Source organism: Panicum hallii, chromosome 4 (assembly GCF_002211085.1).
Source record: "Panicum hallii strain FIL2 chromosome 4, PHallii_v3.1, whole genome shotgun sequence".
NCBI classification, from domain to species: Eukaryota; Viridiplantae; Streptophyta; class Magnoliopsida; order Poales; family Poaceae; genus Panicum; species Panicum hallii.
In genome coordinates this window covers 47,486,096-47,505,147 of record NC_038045.1, presented here as the reverse complement: position 1 = coordinate 47,505,147, position 19,052 = coordinate 47,486,096, and the positions used below count along the sequence as shown (strand labels likewise).

Here is a 19,052-nt window from a genome sequence, read left to right as displayed (position 1 = left end):
TCCGGTGATCCGGTCAAAGCAAACCACACCCACTCGAGCCCGATCATGTCCACGAATGAGTCGGATGGTGACTTCTTCATTCAGATAGGTTCCGAGACCGATCAGCTTCAGCTTACGCTCGCTGATCAAAGATAGATATCTGGAAGGTGCGCTGAACCATCAGTTGTTTTCGCTTCAGTTAATAAGACTCAAGAAGGTAAGCTCCCAAGTCAAGGGATTGTTAGTTTGCCCGAACCATGACTGAAGCAGTCAACCCGATGAGTACGTCCGCTTTTCCAACTGATCAATCATGTTGCAGAAAATTAGCTACCTACCATGGAGCCATGGACAACATGGATGGTACTACTGTGTCACTGCTGGTTATTTCTCTGAGTTGAAAAAAAAAAACTCCTCCCACAATCCTGAAGTGAAGTAAGACGACAGGAGTAGTGAGCACTGCACAAACAGTTAGGGGTTGTGCAGAACCATCAGTCCCTGTCGTTGATTAAGCAAGAAACCACTACTAGATTTGCATATAATTATACACACAGTAGCTCTCAAGTACAGAATAATCAATATAGAAATTGCGACATATGGACATGGTTGATGACAGGCTTCTGGGCAGCGTCGTCAGAAAAACAATAAATGTGACGGGACATGATGACTGGACACCTTGCACTTGCACCAGGTTACCACTTGCAAACTGGCGCAATTGTTGTATTAGTGAAAAGTGGTTTTTTTACAGTTTTTCTCTCTGGATAAAGGGAAAAGGCAAGGTTTTTTTATCCTTGCATGCATCGATGTTACATACAGCCACAATTTATTACTCCCTCCATCCCAGAATATAACTATTTTTAGATTTTTTCTAAAACAAACCTTTTAAACTTTGACCATGAATAGTAAAAAATATAAAAATTGATAACATAAAAATAATATTAATTTATTCATAGCAAAACTAACTATCATAATACATAATTTTTTCTATTTAAAAGTAATTATTTTTAAAGATATTATTGGTCAAAGATGAAAATATTTGATTTTGATCAGATCTAAAAGTTATTATATTTTGAAACGAAGATAGTATTAAACAGGCTAATTATGGAAGAAAATGATTTTAAGTGGCATCTAGAAATTATGACTAAACCATTATTTGCCAAAAAACTTACGTGGCCATCATCTCCAAGGAATGGGATGTCTTCCGAAATTTTTCCCTTTGATTCTCAACAATCTTTATAACTGCACCTAACGGTTTACCTAAAAATTGTCTGCACAGAAGGTGTGTGAGGTCTTCAATTATTAACTTATTATAAATATCCTTACAGCAAAGCCATAGCCATATGGATATGTTCTTAAGGTGTGTTTTAATATGAATAGAAATACACTAAACCACGAAGGCTCGGTTCATCAACTTTACGGCATGTTTGGTTGGGTGGTTAACTCCCAACCAGGCTCCAGTAGACCAGCCAGTCCACGTTTGGATGGCTGGGTAGCCCAGTTAGCCAGGCTTAAGTTATGCAACCACCACCCTTTAGCCTGGCTCCCGAAGAACGCCCGCCGCTCGCGTACAAGCGGATTTAGAAAATCCAAAAGTCGGATGACTCCCAGAATCGAGAATCGAGACATCCGACTTTTAAATTTTTTAAAATCGAGATTTAATAAGCTGAAACAAACAGGTGTTAGCTGCCCGTTGGAACACTGACGATTCCGCTCACCTCCTCGGCTCCTCTGTTCTCACCACCGCTCCACTGCTGGCGGCGGAGATCCCACACGGCGGGCGGTGCTCCTGCCCGCCCGCGGCGGCACGGCCAGCAGACCTCCCGCCCCGCCCACGGTGGCCAACGGAGCTTCCCGTCGCCGGCGCGGCCCCCGCTTGCACGCGGCGGAGCACGGCGGCGCGGCCAGCGGAGCTGCCACCCGCCCGCTGTGGCGGGGCTCACCCGGTGCGGCCCCTACTCGTACGCGGCGGCGAGGCTCGCACGCGCTGGCTCCCGCTGCTCCACGGCTCGTCCGCGTCGCTCGAGGTGGCCAGGTCTAGGTCACGGCGGCGGGTCGAGATTGCCCCTTGAGGTGGAGGTCGCGGCGGCGAGTCATGTTGCTGAGGGAGGATATCGCTGCGCTGTTCTCATCCTGGTTGTTCAGTGCTCATTCTGTTACCGCTGCAGTTCCCATTGCAGAAAGCCTTCTCACCACTGCAAAGGACATTCAGCAAATTGTTCAGTGCTCCTGGAACTCCTGCTTCTTCTTGCAAGAGACGCGGGAGCTTTGGAACTCCCGAATCGACGCCGCCAGGGACTTGGACACCCAGGTCGAGGCTCCCGCCCATAGTCAGCCGGGGGAGCTCGCCCGCTTGTGCCGGCTTCGTGCGGGCCCTCGTCGGCGGTGGCGCCGCGAAGGCTGCCGCCGCTCTCGTTCTCGCGCTGGTATTGATGGAGGCGGTGCTGCTTTCTTGTTGTGCTCTGATTAAGCCGTTGAGAGACGGTGGACGAGAGGAGAGGAAGAGAGAAGATGGATAGTAACTTCACCTTCAACTAATGCAAGGTCATTACATCATGTTCTGCAGCCAACCAAACATAAGCGTAGCTAACACATGCTATCACAAGCCACCCAACCAAATACGGATCAAAACACTACCGGAGCCAGGTTTGAGCTGACCAGGCTTAAGAATCTTAGCCTGGCTAGTCTTAGTCTAGCAACCAAACAGACACTTAATAGCCAACTTTAGTAGTTAGAATTGAAATTTCTTTGAGTAGGATATAAGGCTTAAACTGTTATTATATATGAGCATGTATATAGGCGTGTGCACATGTTGTCCACATCATGCCATTTCACCTTCTAAAACAAATGAAAAAATGCAATCGCATTAACTGGAATTGTTAATTTATGCATCTATTAACTGAGTGATCCATCCCTTATAAATTGAAATTTTTGAATTTTTAAGCTAAGTCAGATGGAGACATGTTGCGGTGGTCGCTTCGGTGAATCGGTGTGATTGTTTTTTCCACCATTATCTATTTTTATACTATTTTGACACTATATTTTTTGGGGTTTCAAAACGGCTGTGATAGTATTTACCTAGTACTTCCTCCATCTCAAAATATAGCTACTTCTAGCATTTAAATTTTATCTCATAGAATAGCTATTTCCAAGTGTTTTTTAAGGAGAGGTCTAAAATACCTCTCCTTACATGCAAATTAATTATAGCATGCGGATCTGCATAAAGTTAAATATGAAAGCAATAATTATTCAGTGCATGGTAATTAAACAAGAGTAATATAGATTTTTACTCTCCATTCTTAATCTTTCTGAAAACTTCAGACAGCTATATTATAGAACAGAGGGAGTAGTATGTTAATATAAAGGTGATCCATTTAGTGGGATTTTCCGTGTCTGATTTAAGTGCTCTCTCCAATAAGAAAGTGATGGGTTTGCGCTACATTTTTTTATCCTTAATTTGGCCCTGATTAAGTATCGTTTAGGCATTGGTATTTCGTGAAATTAATGAAGATCCTTTGCCTTAGATGATCTCCCTCCCTCTTTGCTTTCAAAGAAGGGCGTTGCTAGCGTCCAAATGTCCGATCCATCAGATGCTCGGTTGGTCCATCGCAACGTCGAAGAATAACGTCTACAACATAGACAATAAATTTCTGCAACATAGAAAATCACCATTTGCAATGTTAAAAATATGTTAAAAAAAGCTACGACATCCGTTAATGATGACCAACTACTGTAACATCGTAAAGTTTTGGTTGCAACAATCTCATGTTGACAAAAAAAAACAAATTAGGATTGCAACATCATGAAAACGCAAAGTGCAACATGAGCAAATGACGTATGAAATATCTCATTGATTAAGAAAACCTAAATCACAGTTGCAACATCACATAATCGCAACTGCAACTCCACAAAATCACGGTTGAAACATCACAAAGTCGCTGGTGAAACATCGCAAATTCATGGTTGAAACATCACAAAACTATTGCAACATCACAGTATCGCAACTGCAACTTCACAAAGATCACGATTGAACCATCACAATTCGTCACCGAGAACGTAGAGAAGGTGCCGGAAAAGGCGAGCGGGGGCGAGGTTGACGACGATGCTGGCGTGTAGCACCTGCAGGTGGCGGCGGGCTTGGTCCGGGGAGCCGCGGCACCACCACCGAGCTCGCCGGAGCACCGCCACGCGGCAGCCCTCCCGACAGCTTGGTGCAACGCCGCCCTCTCGCTGCGCCATTGTATCCCAGCCCGGGTGGCCCGCCTCTCCCCACGCGCCCGCGGCACTCCACCTCTCCCATGCGGATCCAGGCGACATGGGCGGCCGAGGCGGCGCGGCTCGACTGGTCCAGGCGGTGGCGCTCGATTCCTCAGATCGGCGAAGCGATGGCGCACGCGAAATCATGGCGGGCGACGGTCTTCTTCCCTGGTGGCGAAAAATCCTCAACACGGCAGAGGCAGGGCGTCCCTCTCCCGGCGGCGCTCGACCTCCTTGCGCGGGCGCGTGAGCTCCTCTGATTGGCGGCCCGGTGCTCCCCCGCCACAGCCGCCCGGAGCTGCCTCGCCACGCCGCCGCCTGGAGCTCCTCCTCCGCCGGCCCCGCCGCGCGCGCCTGCGCCCGCCAGCCTCGCCGATGCGCCCCGTGCTCGCGTGCATTGCGCAGCAGAGAGATGTGCGCACGGCGGTGTGGGTGATTTTTCCCTGGTGAAAGAATGAGGTATAACTGTAGGAGAAAAATGATAAGATGAGAGGGAGGGCACGTCACCGTCCGGAGGGAAGGACGCGCGTCCGGCCAGGATTTTCTTGACGTTTCTTCAAGCCCACACTATCATCAATGGGAAGACAGCGAGGTTATATGCATTGGGATGGCAGGATAACAGAACGGCTCGAACGCAACAATTTTTCAAAGCTGAGCATAAATTGCTACTTTGTTTCAAACTTCTCATTCTTGATAATAACGCTGAATAAAAATGTCGCTCCATTTGGGCAGCTTGAATCTTGAACTTATACACTGCAATAAAGGGCCACCGCTCTTGAGAGAAAAATGCAGGAGATAATGCAAAAGGGCTTGTACTACCCTATGCTCCCATGTCTCTGTTAACCTGTCACTTCCCCGTGAAGAAGTGTAGTACACGTACGTAGCACATGCTTCACCCACCGCCAGCCTTTGTGATGTGTCTGTCCTTCATTTAGTCCAGCTGATTTGTCCTTTTGAGCCAGCCTAAACACGTACAGCTAATGACATAGTGGCCATGCACGGATCGGAGAATTCATGACTTCAAAGCATGATTAACGTACTTGATTTTAACATGACTTTAACATAGTGACCATGTACAGATAACGAATCACAAAGTTCGCGACTTTAACATGATTTACACTCATCATCACTCCTTCAGCTGCTACATATATTCAAGTTCTGGATTGTCTGAAAGCACGTTAAGTTGCTCAGATCTGTACGTGTGAGGTAGGTTTGCCTATATATAGGTCTTGTGAGACTTCTCCGCAAGTATAAGCTTTTCATATCTGCATTATTTTGTACCACTATAGGCAAAAAAAAACTTAAGGTATTTGGTGCTCTTTTTTCTTGCCTCAATCCACATATGTATGCAGGAACAAAACTGGCCACCTTAAACAACATCTCTGTAGAGTAGACGTAGGACGAAGGCACCACATAGCTATTTGGAACCGCCTGAATTAAACATTATCTCCTGGTTGGTACCATTAGATAAATAGTTTTCACTAGTTTAGGGTTTAAAACATAAGGTTTTGTAGGTCAGGGGTGAAGTGAACCACTAGGTATACATCGGGGGTGTTTCCCGGATGCCAGGATCCCGAGTTAGCTACACTAGTATAGAAAGCGTTTTTGGTCTTGCACATTCGTTCCGGCCACCGTTGGGCCCGGGACCAATGAAACCTTTAGTCCCGGGTCCAACGGCTAGGGGTCTGTAGGGACCTTTTAATTCCGGTTGGAGCCTCCAACCGGGTCTAAAAGTTCATGTTTAGTTCCGGTTGGTGTTACAATCCGAGACTAAATGTCCATAACTTTTAGTCCCGGTTGGAGACTAAAGAGTCACCATTTAGTCCCGGTTGGTAACACCAACTGAGACTAAAGGGAATTCCACGGGTTGTTTTAAAATGAAAGCATCCCAAATAGAGTCATATGTGCTACGTAGGTGGGGTGGTGAGGAAGTTACGCGAATCCTAGGTGCGGAGTAAATTTTTTGCATTTGCACACACGCTTCAGTCCTAGATGTGGGAACCGGGACCAATGATCTAGGTCTTTAGTTCCGGATTCGTAGTCAAGACCCGGATCATTAGTCTTGGTTCCATATCCGGAACTAAAAGCATTTAGGAATTGGGATTAAAGGTTTTTTCTGTACCGGTACTAGTTTGAGCCTCAACGGCCTCAGTTGTGGCATTGCTAACAAGGCTAAGGTTTTTATGGTTTAAACTGGCTTTTGCCTCAGTTTAAAGCTTCTACGAGAGCATATAACAAAGTATATAATGGTTTGTTCATGTAACTATATTAGATATCGCATCGTCCCACGGAAAACGCAATTGTAGGAATGAATTCTCAGACAGATTAGTTGACTTAATGACCTAGGTGCCCCTAAATAATGTCATTAGATCGATTGCTACATCGGTGTGTTGTCTTTTGATTCCCCTATGTCTATTAAGTGCACATGTATGTAGTTGGGAAAGGCGACAATCGCGCAATTAATCTCCCTTAAGAACGAAAAAGTTAGCCAATCAATCTTTTTTCTAATTTTTCGCATGCAAGCTACTGGATTAAATTGCATGGATCCCACCTAGCTGGTGCAGGCGCTGCATGCATTCTTTGATTCTTTCTTAAACAAATTTTGAATACTAGGATTGCATGCTTTGCAAGATGGAGGTAGTATGTACTGACTGTTCTTCACAACCTTATCATCCGTGGTAGACCATTGGCCGACAGGTGTCAAACAAACAGTGACAGGTTATTATCCAACCTATCCGAGACGAGCCTTTTATAGTAGCGCGGATTTCGTCCAGACGTTGCCAAGTTGGAGACGGCTGCATAGGCTTGATTGTAGAAGGATAGCAGCTGCCAATCCAAACCGGCTTGCGTCCAAGACAAAGGTCCAAGAGAATCCCTAGTTATCTTCCAAAAAGGGTCCTCCCATTGATGAGCGAAATAATTCGAGTGACCGCCCGTTCCTGAGACACCAACAACCTCCTTTCGCGCTTTTCCTCGATCCGCAGCGGGGATTTATGATCCCAATGGAAAACGGTGGCAGCTCGATCTGAGCTCCCGGCCGGCGTCGCAGCTGCCGGTGCCCGGCCTAACCCCGTGCGTCGTCCGGAAAAGCTAGCGGCAGCCATGGATGCGTGCATGTGAGCTTCAGCTAGCTAGCTTCCCTCACCCTTCTTCCATGGCAACAGACGCGTCGTACGCTCCATGGCCGCGCGCGGCGTACTATCGTCTCGTGAGAAAAGGGTAACGACCCAGGCCAGAAGGACACAGGACAGTGCCAGTCGAATGGCACACCAAAGGGCCGTGACCTGGGTCAGAATGCGAATAGTGACTGTGGGGTAGCGGTGCCGGGCAACGAGCACCTATAACGGTTGGTACGTTCCCCATGCTTGCCTGAACCGGCCGGCCGGTAGTGACAACACTGGCAACCCCTCCGGCGAACTTTCCGTCGCAAAAACAAAATAAGAAAAAAAGATGACAAAAAAGAAAAAACTCGGCGAACTTGGCGGCCAACCAGAATCAGTTAATTGAAAAGGTTTCTAGTAATACGCTGAGGCACCTAGCCACCTAGCACCAGCTTTTTTCTATCAACAGCTAACGTGGCTAACTGGGCACTGTGTGTACAGTGGCTGTGAGCCCGCCCTGCCTGCCTGCCTGCGTGTCACTGAAGGAGACAGAGACACCCCCGCACGCACCGGACCTGCACTGCACTGCACAGAGCCTGCGCTGCCGCCGCGGCTTTAAAACCGCCTCGCCCTCAGCTCGCTCCCTGCCGGAACCCACACATCGTATCACTCGCTAGCGTGTAGCTGCGGCTAAGCTAGCGCACCGAACACAGCTCACGCGCGCGTACGGCCAGCGGCTAGCATGAACTCGCCACCGCCCCTGCCCGCCGGCAACGGCACGGGTCTCCTCAAGGCCGTGTACCGCCGCGTGGTGGACAACTTCCTCGCCGTCGTGACTGTGCCGCTCGCGGCCGCCGCCCTCGTCGCCGTGGCGCGGTTCGGGCCCGAGGAGCTGACCGGCCGGCTCCTCCGGGAGGCACGGCCGGTGCACCTGTTCCTGGCCGCGTTCCTCCCGGCCGCGGCGGCGACCGTGTACCTCATGCTGCGCCCGCGCGCGGTGTACCTGGTGGACTACGCCTGCTTCCGCACGGCGTCCAACTGCCGCGTGCCCTTCTCCACCTTCCTGGAGCACGCGAAGCAGGTGCCCGTGCTCAACGAGCGCAGCGTCCGGTTCATGACCAAGCTGCTGGAGCGGTCCGGGCTCGGGGAGGAGACGTGCCTGCCGCCCGCGCACCACTACATCCCGCCCTACAAGTACTGCACCCTGGACGCGGCGCGCGGCGAGGTGGACCTCGTCGTCTTCGGGGCGCTCGACGACCTGTTCGCCAAGACCGGGATCAGCCCGGGCGCCATCGACATCCTCGTCGTCAACTGCAGCCTCTTCTGCCCGACGCCGTCCTTCGTCGACATGATCATCAACCGGTACAAGCTGCGCAGCGACGTCCGCAGCATGCACCTCTCCGGCATGGGGTGCAGCGCGGGGCTCATCTCCGTGGGGCTCGCCCGGAACCTCCTGCAGGTGGCGCCCCGCGGCACGCACGCGCTGGTGGTGTCCACGGAGACCATCACGCCGAACTACTACGTCGGCAGCGAGCGCGCCATGCTCCTGCCCAACTGCCTCTTCCGCATCGGCGGCGCGGCGGCGCTGCTGTCCAACTCCCCGTCCCGGGCCCGGTTCCGGCTCAAGCACGTCGTGCGCACGCTCACCGGCGCGCAGGACAGCGCGTACACGTGCGTGTTCCAGCAGGAGGACGACTACGGCAACGTCGGGATCAACCTGAACAAGGACCTGATGACCATCGCCGGGAACGCGCTCAAGGCGAACATCACCGCGATCGGGCCGCTGGTGCTCCCGGCCTCGGAGCAGCTCTTGTTCGCGCTCTCCTTCATCGCGCGCAGGGTGCTGAGCGGCGGGTTCCGGCCGTACATCCCCGACTTCCGCACGGCGTTCGAGCACTTCTGCATCCACGCGGGGGGCCGCGCGGTGATCGACGAGCTGCAGCGCAGCCTGGGGCTGTCGGACGAGCAGGTGGAGGCGTCGCGGATGGCGCTGCACCGGTTCGGGAACACGTCCAGCAGCTCGCTCTGGTACGAGCTGGCCTACATCGAGGCCAAGGGGCGCATGCGGAAGGGCGACCGGGTGTGGATGATTGGGTTCGGGTCCGGGTTCAAGTGCAACAGCGCGGCGTGGGAGTGCATCGTGCCGGCGGCGACCGCGGAGGGGCCGTGGGCCACGGCGATCCACAGGTACCCGGTGGACATCCCGGACGTGCTCAAGCACTGACTGACTATCCTGGCTAGCTTGCTTGCTTTTCTCTGATATATCCCTGTGGAATAATGCATGGAAGAACCCTGTACTCTTTATTTCTCCGATCCCTTTGTGTCACTGTAGTAGTCTGTAGTATCATGCGTGTGCGTGCGTGGCAAAGCCATGAAACAAGAGTGTGTACTCCCAACCTGTCGTAAACAGTAGCTCTCACTGTCTTTATTCTGCAGTCGCGTAATGGACGACCGACGCTGCCGGACATAGTAACTACGGTCATTTTCGTTGTGTATGTATGAGGTGGTTTGCCATTGGCTAGGATGAAAAGGAGACAAGGAGTCCCCGCCACTAACTAACTGCAAAAGCTTGGAAATCGGTAGGCTTAAGAGTGACAAATGAAGAAGTCAGGGTTGATTCAAACTATTGATTTTTTTATGCAGATGTTTCAAATATGTTAAAGTTGAATAAGTTTGATTTAGAAAAATCTGAAGTGACAAGTAATTTGAAACGGAAGGGGTATAACTTGTGATATTTTTAGAGCATAATTTTTATAATATATAATATGATTTAATAACTACTGAACACGACAAATATGATAGCAATTGTGTCTATCTAGCTAAAATGAATAATAATTTGAATGGAGGGTTTACCATTCAGTCAGTCACATATTGTACCTGATGTTTTCTCTTAAATCATAATATAGCAAAATTCAATTTATTAACCGTTGTTCACACTGTACACTAGAGATTAGTAGTTCTCCAAATCCTAATTATTTGTGACTGGGAATTATCCAACCATAACAAAATTCTGGTGTACCACTAGTATGTTGTTACTTAATTACTACGATATGTTCCTTTCAAGAGTAATATTTCAAACTGCAAATAAGGAGAAAATGCTATCGTGGAACCCTTCAGTCCAAGTTAGTAATGGGGCTGGCAACCTTTGACTAAGTAATTATTAATTATATAATGGCAAGTTAGGGAGATTTGGGAAGGAATAAATGTACCGCACATGACTAGGGGAAAAAAGAGTATCAAGGACGATAGGGAAGTACTCCCTCCGTTCTAAATTATATGTTGTTTTAGTTTTTCTAGATACGTAACTTTTACTATGCACTTACATATACACTATATCAAGACATAAAATAAAAACTACATATTAAAAAAGTGAAAATAACCTGCAATTTGAAACGGATGAAGTACATGACAAAAAAAAATTATTGAGGTCCCAAATTGAGGGGAACGAAGAACCGTTCAGCTAGCCTCTCAACATGTTCAACTTCTAACTTCTGACATGAATGGCTGAACTTCCAACATGAATCAATATTTCAACTTCTAACTTCTGACATGAATGGCTGAACTTCTAACTTATTGAGTTGAAATTTCAACTCAATAATGCTACAGTACCATTCTGGGAAGAGTGTGATTCACATAAATTATTTTGTTGTGAAGAAAACTTCTCTCACTGGTCTAATGGCTGATGCTTTCACCTTTATCCTTGCATTCATCCCCTCTTAAAACCCAACCAGTTGCTATCCTCTAACTTAAAGGGAAATTAAAAGGTAAGAATGTCCCTACGAAAAGGAAATGATGAAATCAACTTTAGCAAATGTCTCATCAACTATCAGGACATTTCCAGATCAGAAAAGTTGGTTATGAATTTATATTTGAAAGATTTAAAGAGACCTCCTTGTTTTATGGCACCAGTACAATTAATGGACTAGTGAATAAAGAATTTACGATAAACTAGTCCTCCATTTTTCTGACATGTCCACATACATATCCACTGAGATGAAGCTTTATGGCGAGATGTGTAAACCTCTTGTAGAAAATCTACATGAAAATAGGGGAAGTTCGGTATTAACTACAGGGACACAAGTGAATAAATTTATAAACTCAAAAAAGTATTATATTACACAAATATGTTTAAGAAAAACTGCACATTGATTGTTTAATTATGTTTTCAAACAATAATATTGGAAGTAGTTGATAAGCAAAGCTTCAAAAGTTTAACCAAGATCTCTAAAAAAACGTGAAGTATTTTTTTGACTCAACACTATACACAGTCTCATCTGGATGATCCATAGAAACTAGTTGTTGCAACTCTCCACGTCGCACTTTCTTCTCACCGGATAATCCCTTGTATTCACCATGTCCTAAAGGTTTATCTGGCACCTAGAACTTCAGTCTAGACTAAGCCAAATTATTCACTATGTTAACCTCAGGAACATCTTTGGCTTGTACACCATTATTACATCAGACCTTCCGGTGCATTCAAATGAACTGTCAAGTGAGCCGTTGTTTCTATATTATGCATTCTCCGACTATAAATCCAACATGTCCAAAGTTGATTATCCAACGCTTCAACACTTTGATGTGGACTTCAATCATTGCTTCGGTGTCTATAACATGGCTGGGTTGAATCGTCTCGTCCCCTGTGTACAACACACCCGGTGCTTCCATGCATCTTCTCGGTCTATTGCTCTGATTCAAACATCAAAGTTCACAACTTGATCGACCTTGTGGGATAACCCAGGGTGTACAAACTCTCCATACACTTGTTCAAATCCTTTTACCAACAAGTACAAAATCCAAGTCCATGCACGGTTTATCGGACGTTAAGATTTTTTCTTAATACTTTGCTTGATTTTGCTTCAATATTTGTCTCGGCTTCAATGTCTTTTGCTTTTATTTCATCCTTTGATCTAATAAACCCTGCTAAGACATGTACTTGACAAATACATTAGTCTACATGATTGTACTGTTACTCAGTCAGAAAAAGTTCACTGCTAACCCTTTGGCATAGCAAGTTAGAGCACGAACCAAAGGAGCCCATGATATACGTTCGTCATGGCTTCGCACCACAGCTCCACAGACGTAGCCCTCCCGGGTGTAAAAGTTGTTGACACGATCCACGTTGCCGGCTGTATTAACTGCCGTGTCGTCGTTTTCGCCCCGGTGCGCGTGTCTCCATACGTGGACCGGCCGGTATGGGCAGCAGCGAGGGCCAGCAGGCCGCTGCGGCAGCAATTTCTTCACGGCAGCCGTCTGATCGTCCCGGCGAGCTGCATCGTATCAACGCCAAGTCGCCAGGAGGCCACTTTCGCAGCGATAAATTCTTGGGAGAGACGACGCCAGGCGCGCCACTTTCGCGGCGATAAATTCCGGGGAGAGAGGGTCAACAATGATCCTGAAACCTCTCTCCGGCGGACGTCGACCGTGTGATGTTGCCAGATGAACTGACGCCGCAGTGTATGCGCGCCTGCCGGATTAAGCCGCTGGTTGACGGGTTTTCCCGCCCATTCTTCGAAAACGTCAGCACCCAACCAACAGCTCAGCTAGCTAGGTCGTCAGCGGCCTCATAGGTCATCTCATATAAGTCCACATAGAATTTTTAATTAGATGGTGGAGAGAGAGGGAGTGACCTGGTTCAGGGACCCGGGGTCCCCAGTTGGTCCACTTCCTGGTAGCATTCTGGATGGTCTAAGATTACGCATGGGTCAAACAAGTGCCCTCCTGAGCCGTGACTTTCCCCAGGCCATCCAGGGCCACGGTCCCAACCGGCCGGCCGGTCGGCTGGAGTCTCAGCCCGCGTCCCCGACCGAGGGGATGACCAAAGCCTAGGTCCGTACTATGGTTCCGATCTAGGACGCCAACCGAACTCCACCACGCATGTGTCACTTTCCCCGACCAACGAGGTCGGGGGCCGGCCGGGCCTCGCACACTGACCGTCCTCGGAGCCAGATGCTGAGGATAAGGATGGACGCACCAGAGTCAACTATCAGGCCAACCACTCCCCCCACGGGAGCTATAGTCCCTCTTACTGCCGCTGCAGGAGGACACTGTTTCACCTGTCCGTCCTCGCGAAGGGATGGGACGCAACGTCATCATGACACGGCAGACATGCCTCCGTCCCAACGGAATGACGAGGCGTAGCGCCAGGGACGGAGCGTGACTACCGTACCGTACTTATCATTGCATGCTCGCCCCCCGACCGACGGAGCATGACGCACAGGGATAAGATAAGATAGCCGTCCCACGACGCAGGACTTGGACGGTGGTCTTCGGACAGCCCTGACTGTAGCCCCGACTGGCGGAGCTAATGATCCTGACCAGCGAAAGAAGGAACACTCTCCCTTTCTACCTCACTCTTTCTACCTTTAGTTCCCCTGTAATGGGTGACCCCCCTTTGGACTATAAAAAGGATGGTCATCCACCTATGAAAGATATCAAAACCTAAACCTCGACAGATCTCGATCATACTACATCATCCACTCTCAAGCTTGTAACTCCCCAAACACTCACGAGCACCTAGGCTCCAGCAATACAACCAACTGACCCCCGACTGTACATAGGGCACGATTGCCTGAACCAGTATAAATCTTGAGTCATTGTGTGCTAGGTCACATCCGATCATGATGCGCGATACACACTTCGAGTTGGTTTAGCTCCCGGCTATTTTCGGAACCGACAGTTTAGCATCGTCCGGGGGAAGGACATCGTGCGTCCACTGTCCCGGCGGTCGGATGGCCTTCGTCTCTGACACGTCCAGCCTCACGAGCCTGAGCGATATGATTCGCTTCAGCTCGTTCGAGTTTCCCATAGCCTCGCACGTTGGACTGTGGGAACCCCCCGTCTTCACGCCTTTCCAGGCTTTCCGCTTCGGAAGCCTGGACTTCGTCATCGATTGTCTCGGCACACTTCGCCTCCTTGAGGAGGCCACTCCCCTGATGTTGCTCGAGGAAGATACCACCTAGACCGACCCATTGGCTAACATCGACACCGAGGCGCTTGAGCGGCGCATCGAGCTCATGCTCGGTGCCAACCCTTCAGCGAGTAACATGGACTTGCTTCTATTCTCGCTGCGCAACATTTTCCGCCAGCTCTCCGAAGGGACCCCGCTGTCCCCACCGCGCTCACTGCGCGGTCAGTCCCCGTTTGGCCTCACAAACACCGCGAGCTTTTACGCTAGGGAGCTTCGGAGGGGCCTACCGCAGCCCCCACCCGCGACCGAGTTCATGGGCATGACGGGGTACAGTCCTGCCTCGTCCCACAACCTCTTCTCCAACAACGACCTCCTGAGCGAGGGTTCCAGCATTGGCGATGTGTCGTCCCCTGGCTACCCTGCGCTGCGGGAATGCGCCATGGCTGACGTGCAGGGGCAACAGCCAGTCCTAGTGGAGACTGAGGACATGCACACCCTGCCAGACCTGCGTGCACAGGCCCTGGCTAACACCCAGGCACATGGTGAGGACTTACGTCAGCGACAGCAGCACCAGCTGCCGCGCGCATCAGTGCACCCCGCCAAGCAACTCCAAGCCGAATGCCCGTAACATTGCGCACGCCCGTCAAGTCCAGCAGGCCATCGTCGCAGATGCCAACGGCCTCCCGCAATTGCGCGGGCCGGGCAGAGCATCGGCAGCGATGCTCTTACACAACCTGCCCGAGCCTGCAGACCCTCAACGGCAGGAGCTCCATCGCAACATTCGGACATTGGTGGAGCGTGCAGCCGTGCAGCAGGCATCACACCACCGGCACGCGGCCTCCTACCCAGTCGGGTGGGCATGCTCGCAGCAGCCAAACCCCTCAGTCTACCAGCAGCAAGGGCGCCCACCCCAAGCGGTTCGCGACACCGCCAGCTGCGTCACGCCCCAATCTGGCGCCCGCCGCGCAGCGCCCCCCGGTGCGCGGCCGGCTCAGTCCTAACTATGACGCGTGCAATGTCATCCACTCACGGCAACTGGCTTGCCGCGGCGCCAATGTCGACCGGGCTGCCGCGAATGCAGCTGAAGCTCACCAGCTCGAGGGGGAGCATGAGGAGGCGCCCCCAGGCGTGGTGGCCAATCGTGCGATCAGGACGGCGACTAGAGACCCAGTCCGGACGGCCTGGGCCCACAGGCCTTCGGTCGTCGCATCCAGAAAGCGCCATTCTCACTGCGCTTCCGGCCACCCACCAATATCACCAAATACACTTGACGAACCCCGTTGTATGGTTGGAAGACTTCCGGCTCGCCTGTCGGGCCGTGTAGCCTATGGTTAACGAGCAGGTTCGAAAGGAAAAGTGCGAAGGTGGAAATCACCTCAGAAAACAAAGGGACGTGGGCGGGACCAGCTTCCCAAAAAACCATAAAACAAAAACAATTATCAGCACTTGGATCGTTCACTTGGGGCCTCGTTCGAATTTAATTGCTCGATTTTCGAATTGCACTAAAACCAAAAGGACGCAGAAAGCACACCGATGGGTCCTAACTCGGGAACCCTGACTAGTCGAGGTTCGAAGACTGGTCCACGAAGGACTCGAGGCCGCCTCGCGTCAAACGGAGCTAGGGGAAAACGCAAATGAGCCCTAGCAGCCCTTGTCTAACCTGCTCAGGCAGCAATTCGGGTCATCTCGAACTTCTTATCCGATTCGAACCACGAGCCATGCCCATAGAATCTCTATCGAGGAGAGGCCAGCGGGCCACCTGAGTCGATCGGACGACTCTGGCATCTTCTGGGAGGCGGGTCGCAGAGCAGTGGAATGCCACCTACGGGCTATGCCGACCCCATCACGAACGATGGATCCGGATTCCACTCGGACGCCCGAAATTATGCTCGGGCACACCCGTTAGGAGCTCACCGAGCCTGTTACTCAAGCCATCGAGGCAAGTGACGCCGGCTCAGCCCCTCCGATCGTAGAGACCGCGGATGGGGTCGCCTCTACGCGTGCACGCATACAGTGCCCCCGACCCGACCGCCTTCCTTTATGACAAAGGTCGCGGCAAGTCGAGGTACTGTGTTCCTACTCGGAAAAAATGACAAACTTTTAGCCCCCAACTGGACTCGCGGTCGGGCACGGGAGATACAAAACACTCCATAATAAACGCATCTTATTCCAGGCAGATAAACATTACAAAGTGCAGCCGGACCATGGCTGCTACAAAATACAAAAACCCGTTACCACCACAAGGGTGATAACGTTCGAAGCCTCGAGGAGGGCTGCTACAAGTGCGGAAAGACTGGGAGGAGCATCTTTCTCGCAAGCCTTCTTCTTGCACCCCCTTCCTCAAGGGCACCTTGGCAGGGGATGTCGGCGAGCAGTCCATTTGCCGCCGCTGCCGACTGAACTCCCTCTCCATCTCAGGTGACAACGAGGAGCTCTATCTACCGGGCAGCTCCTGCAGGCACGCCCCGCACCATGAAGGAACGAGGAGTTCCTCCCCGTACCTAGACTCGGCCAGTGGAAACACTGATACATCCTCCGCCGCGAGCCGGCGCCTCCCCCGTGGTTGCCCAAGGCGCCTGGGGAAGCCACGCCAACTACCCGACGGAGACGGTGCCCTGCCTACACACCCGCTCCCCTTGATCATCCGAGCCAAGCACTCGGAGGACCAATCTTGGGAGAAGCTTGGGCGCACAGCGTCACCCACGCGCTACCCCTTGCCGCTCACAAACATTCTTCTTGCACCAGATATCGAAAGAACAAAGAACCACTGACTCTATTGGGTGGACGCACACAGGCTGACTGCAACTCCATTATACAAGACAAGGCTCGCCCACGACTCAGGTTCCGGATGGGTTCAAAAATAGGATCCCGGGGGCCTCCATTTATAGCCACTCGGGCACCCCCTGTCCCAAAAGCCAGCTTCGCCGCGTGGAGCGTGGCTCCGCCTCAAAAGGATGGAAATCCTCACGGGGGAAACAGGAAGGAGCCCTCTGCGGCAAGTTGACGCGACGGATTGGGCAAGCATGATGCTCCACGCCAAAAAGCTAGCAGCTGGTACCGCTGCGGCACACTTATTGCGCGGTCAGATCAAGGCAACCACGATTGACTCACGGTCACAAGGGGGAGCCTCTCCTACACGGTGTCTCTCTGCGGCTGAGGCAGCGATGCGACCTCTGACTCTGAGCAAAAGCATGGCGCGGTGAGAATAGCGCATTCATGATTAAACAAATCACAAAGCCACTCGGGGGCCTCTGACGGGTCTAGGGACCCGAGGTCCCTAGTGGGCCCACTTCCTGCTGCCATTCTGGATGGCCTAAGACCACGCGTGGGTCAAACAGGCACCCTCTTGGGCTGTGACTTTTCCCAGGCCATCCAGGCCCACAGCCCCAACCAGCCAGCCGGTCCGTTGGCGCCTCGGTCCGCGTCCTCGACCGAGGGGACTACCAAGGCCTAGGTCCGTACTATGGTTCCGACCTAAGACGCCAACCGAGCTCCGCCACGCACATGTCACTTTCCGCGACCGACGAGGTCGGGGCCGGCCGGACATCGCACACTGACCGTCCTCGGGGCCAGGTGCTGAGGATAAGGACGAACCTACCAGAGTCAACTACCGTACAAGGCTAACAACTTCCTCCACGGGAGTTACACGAACCTACCAGAGTCAACTACCGTACAAGGCTAACAACTTCCTCCACGGGAGTTACAGTCCCTCTTACTACTGCTGTAGGAGGATACTGTTTCACCTGCCCGTCCTCGCGAAGGGACGGGACGCAATGTCATCACGATACGGTGGACACGCCTCCGTCACAACGGAGTGACGGGGTGTAGCGCCAAGGACGGAGCATGACTACCGTACCATACTTATCGTCGCACGCTCGCCCCACGACAGACGGAGCATGACGCACAGGGACAAGATAAGACGGCCGCCCCATGACGCAAGACTTGGACGGTGGTCTTCGGACGGCTCCGACTGACAAAGTTGGTGGCCCTGACTGGCGGAGCTGACGACCCCGACTAGCGAAGGAAGGAACACTCTTCCTTTCTACCTTACCTGTAACGGATGACCCCTTTTGGACTATAAAAGGGAGGATCATCCCCAACGAAACAGGGTGTCAGGCTTCCAAAAAGTCATAAGAACTTAGACCTCGACAGATCTCAATCATACTACATCATCAACTCGTAAGCTAGTAACTTATCAAACTCTGATGAGCACCTGGGCTTAAGCAATACAACCGACCGACCCCCACTGGACGTAGCGAATGATTGCCTGAACCACTGTAAATCTTGAGTCATTATGTGTTAGGCCACATCCGATCACGACGCGCGATACACAATTCGAGTTGGTTTAGCTGCCGGGCATTTCCGGAACCGATAGGGAGGAAAGAGAACAAGGTGGTTGTTTCGCAAGACAACTGTCTTAATTTAGAACTATGAGACTAATTTCTCACCATTTATACGAGTTGATGTTACAACTTACAATATTTTTTTCTATGTACAAATTATGGAATTATATATTTACTACGAGACAGCTTATAAGATAACTCATTATATATATTGCATGTTACATCGTCGTCTCAAAGATGATACGGTAATGAATGAGACCGCCTATTATACTGTTAGAATAGACCAGTATAGTTGCCCTCGGTGCTGAAATAGCAGTAACCAGAGGTTGGCAGCTTGCGGTTAGCACGTCAACCGAGCTGTGTAATGTGTCCAGCCCTTAGCTCGTTGGGCGCCGAGCAAGTGTGATCTGACACTTTCTTTTTTATTTGTGTGTGTGTGATCTGACACTAGGACGTTGAAAGGGGAAAAGG

General features: G+C 50.9%; 1 protein-coding gene across 1 annotated transcript; it reads left to right on the top strand.

Annotated features, from left to right (window-relative positions):
• Positions 1-7,985: 7,985 nt before the first annotated feature.
• LOC112890259 (3-ketoacyl-CoA synthase 5-like) lies at positions 7,986-9,824 on the top strand. Its single transcript, XM_025957166.1, has one exon. It carries the CDS (start codon positions 8,074-8,076, stop codon positions 9,553-9,555), a length of 1,482 nt encoding a protein of 493 aa, XP_025812951.1. The 5' UTR covers positions 7,986-8,073; the 3' UTR covers positions 9,556-9,824.
• Positions 9,825-19,052: the final 9,228 nt, after the last annotated feature.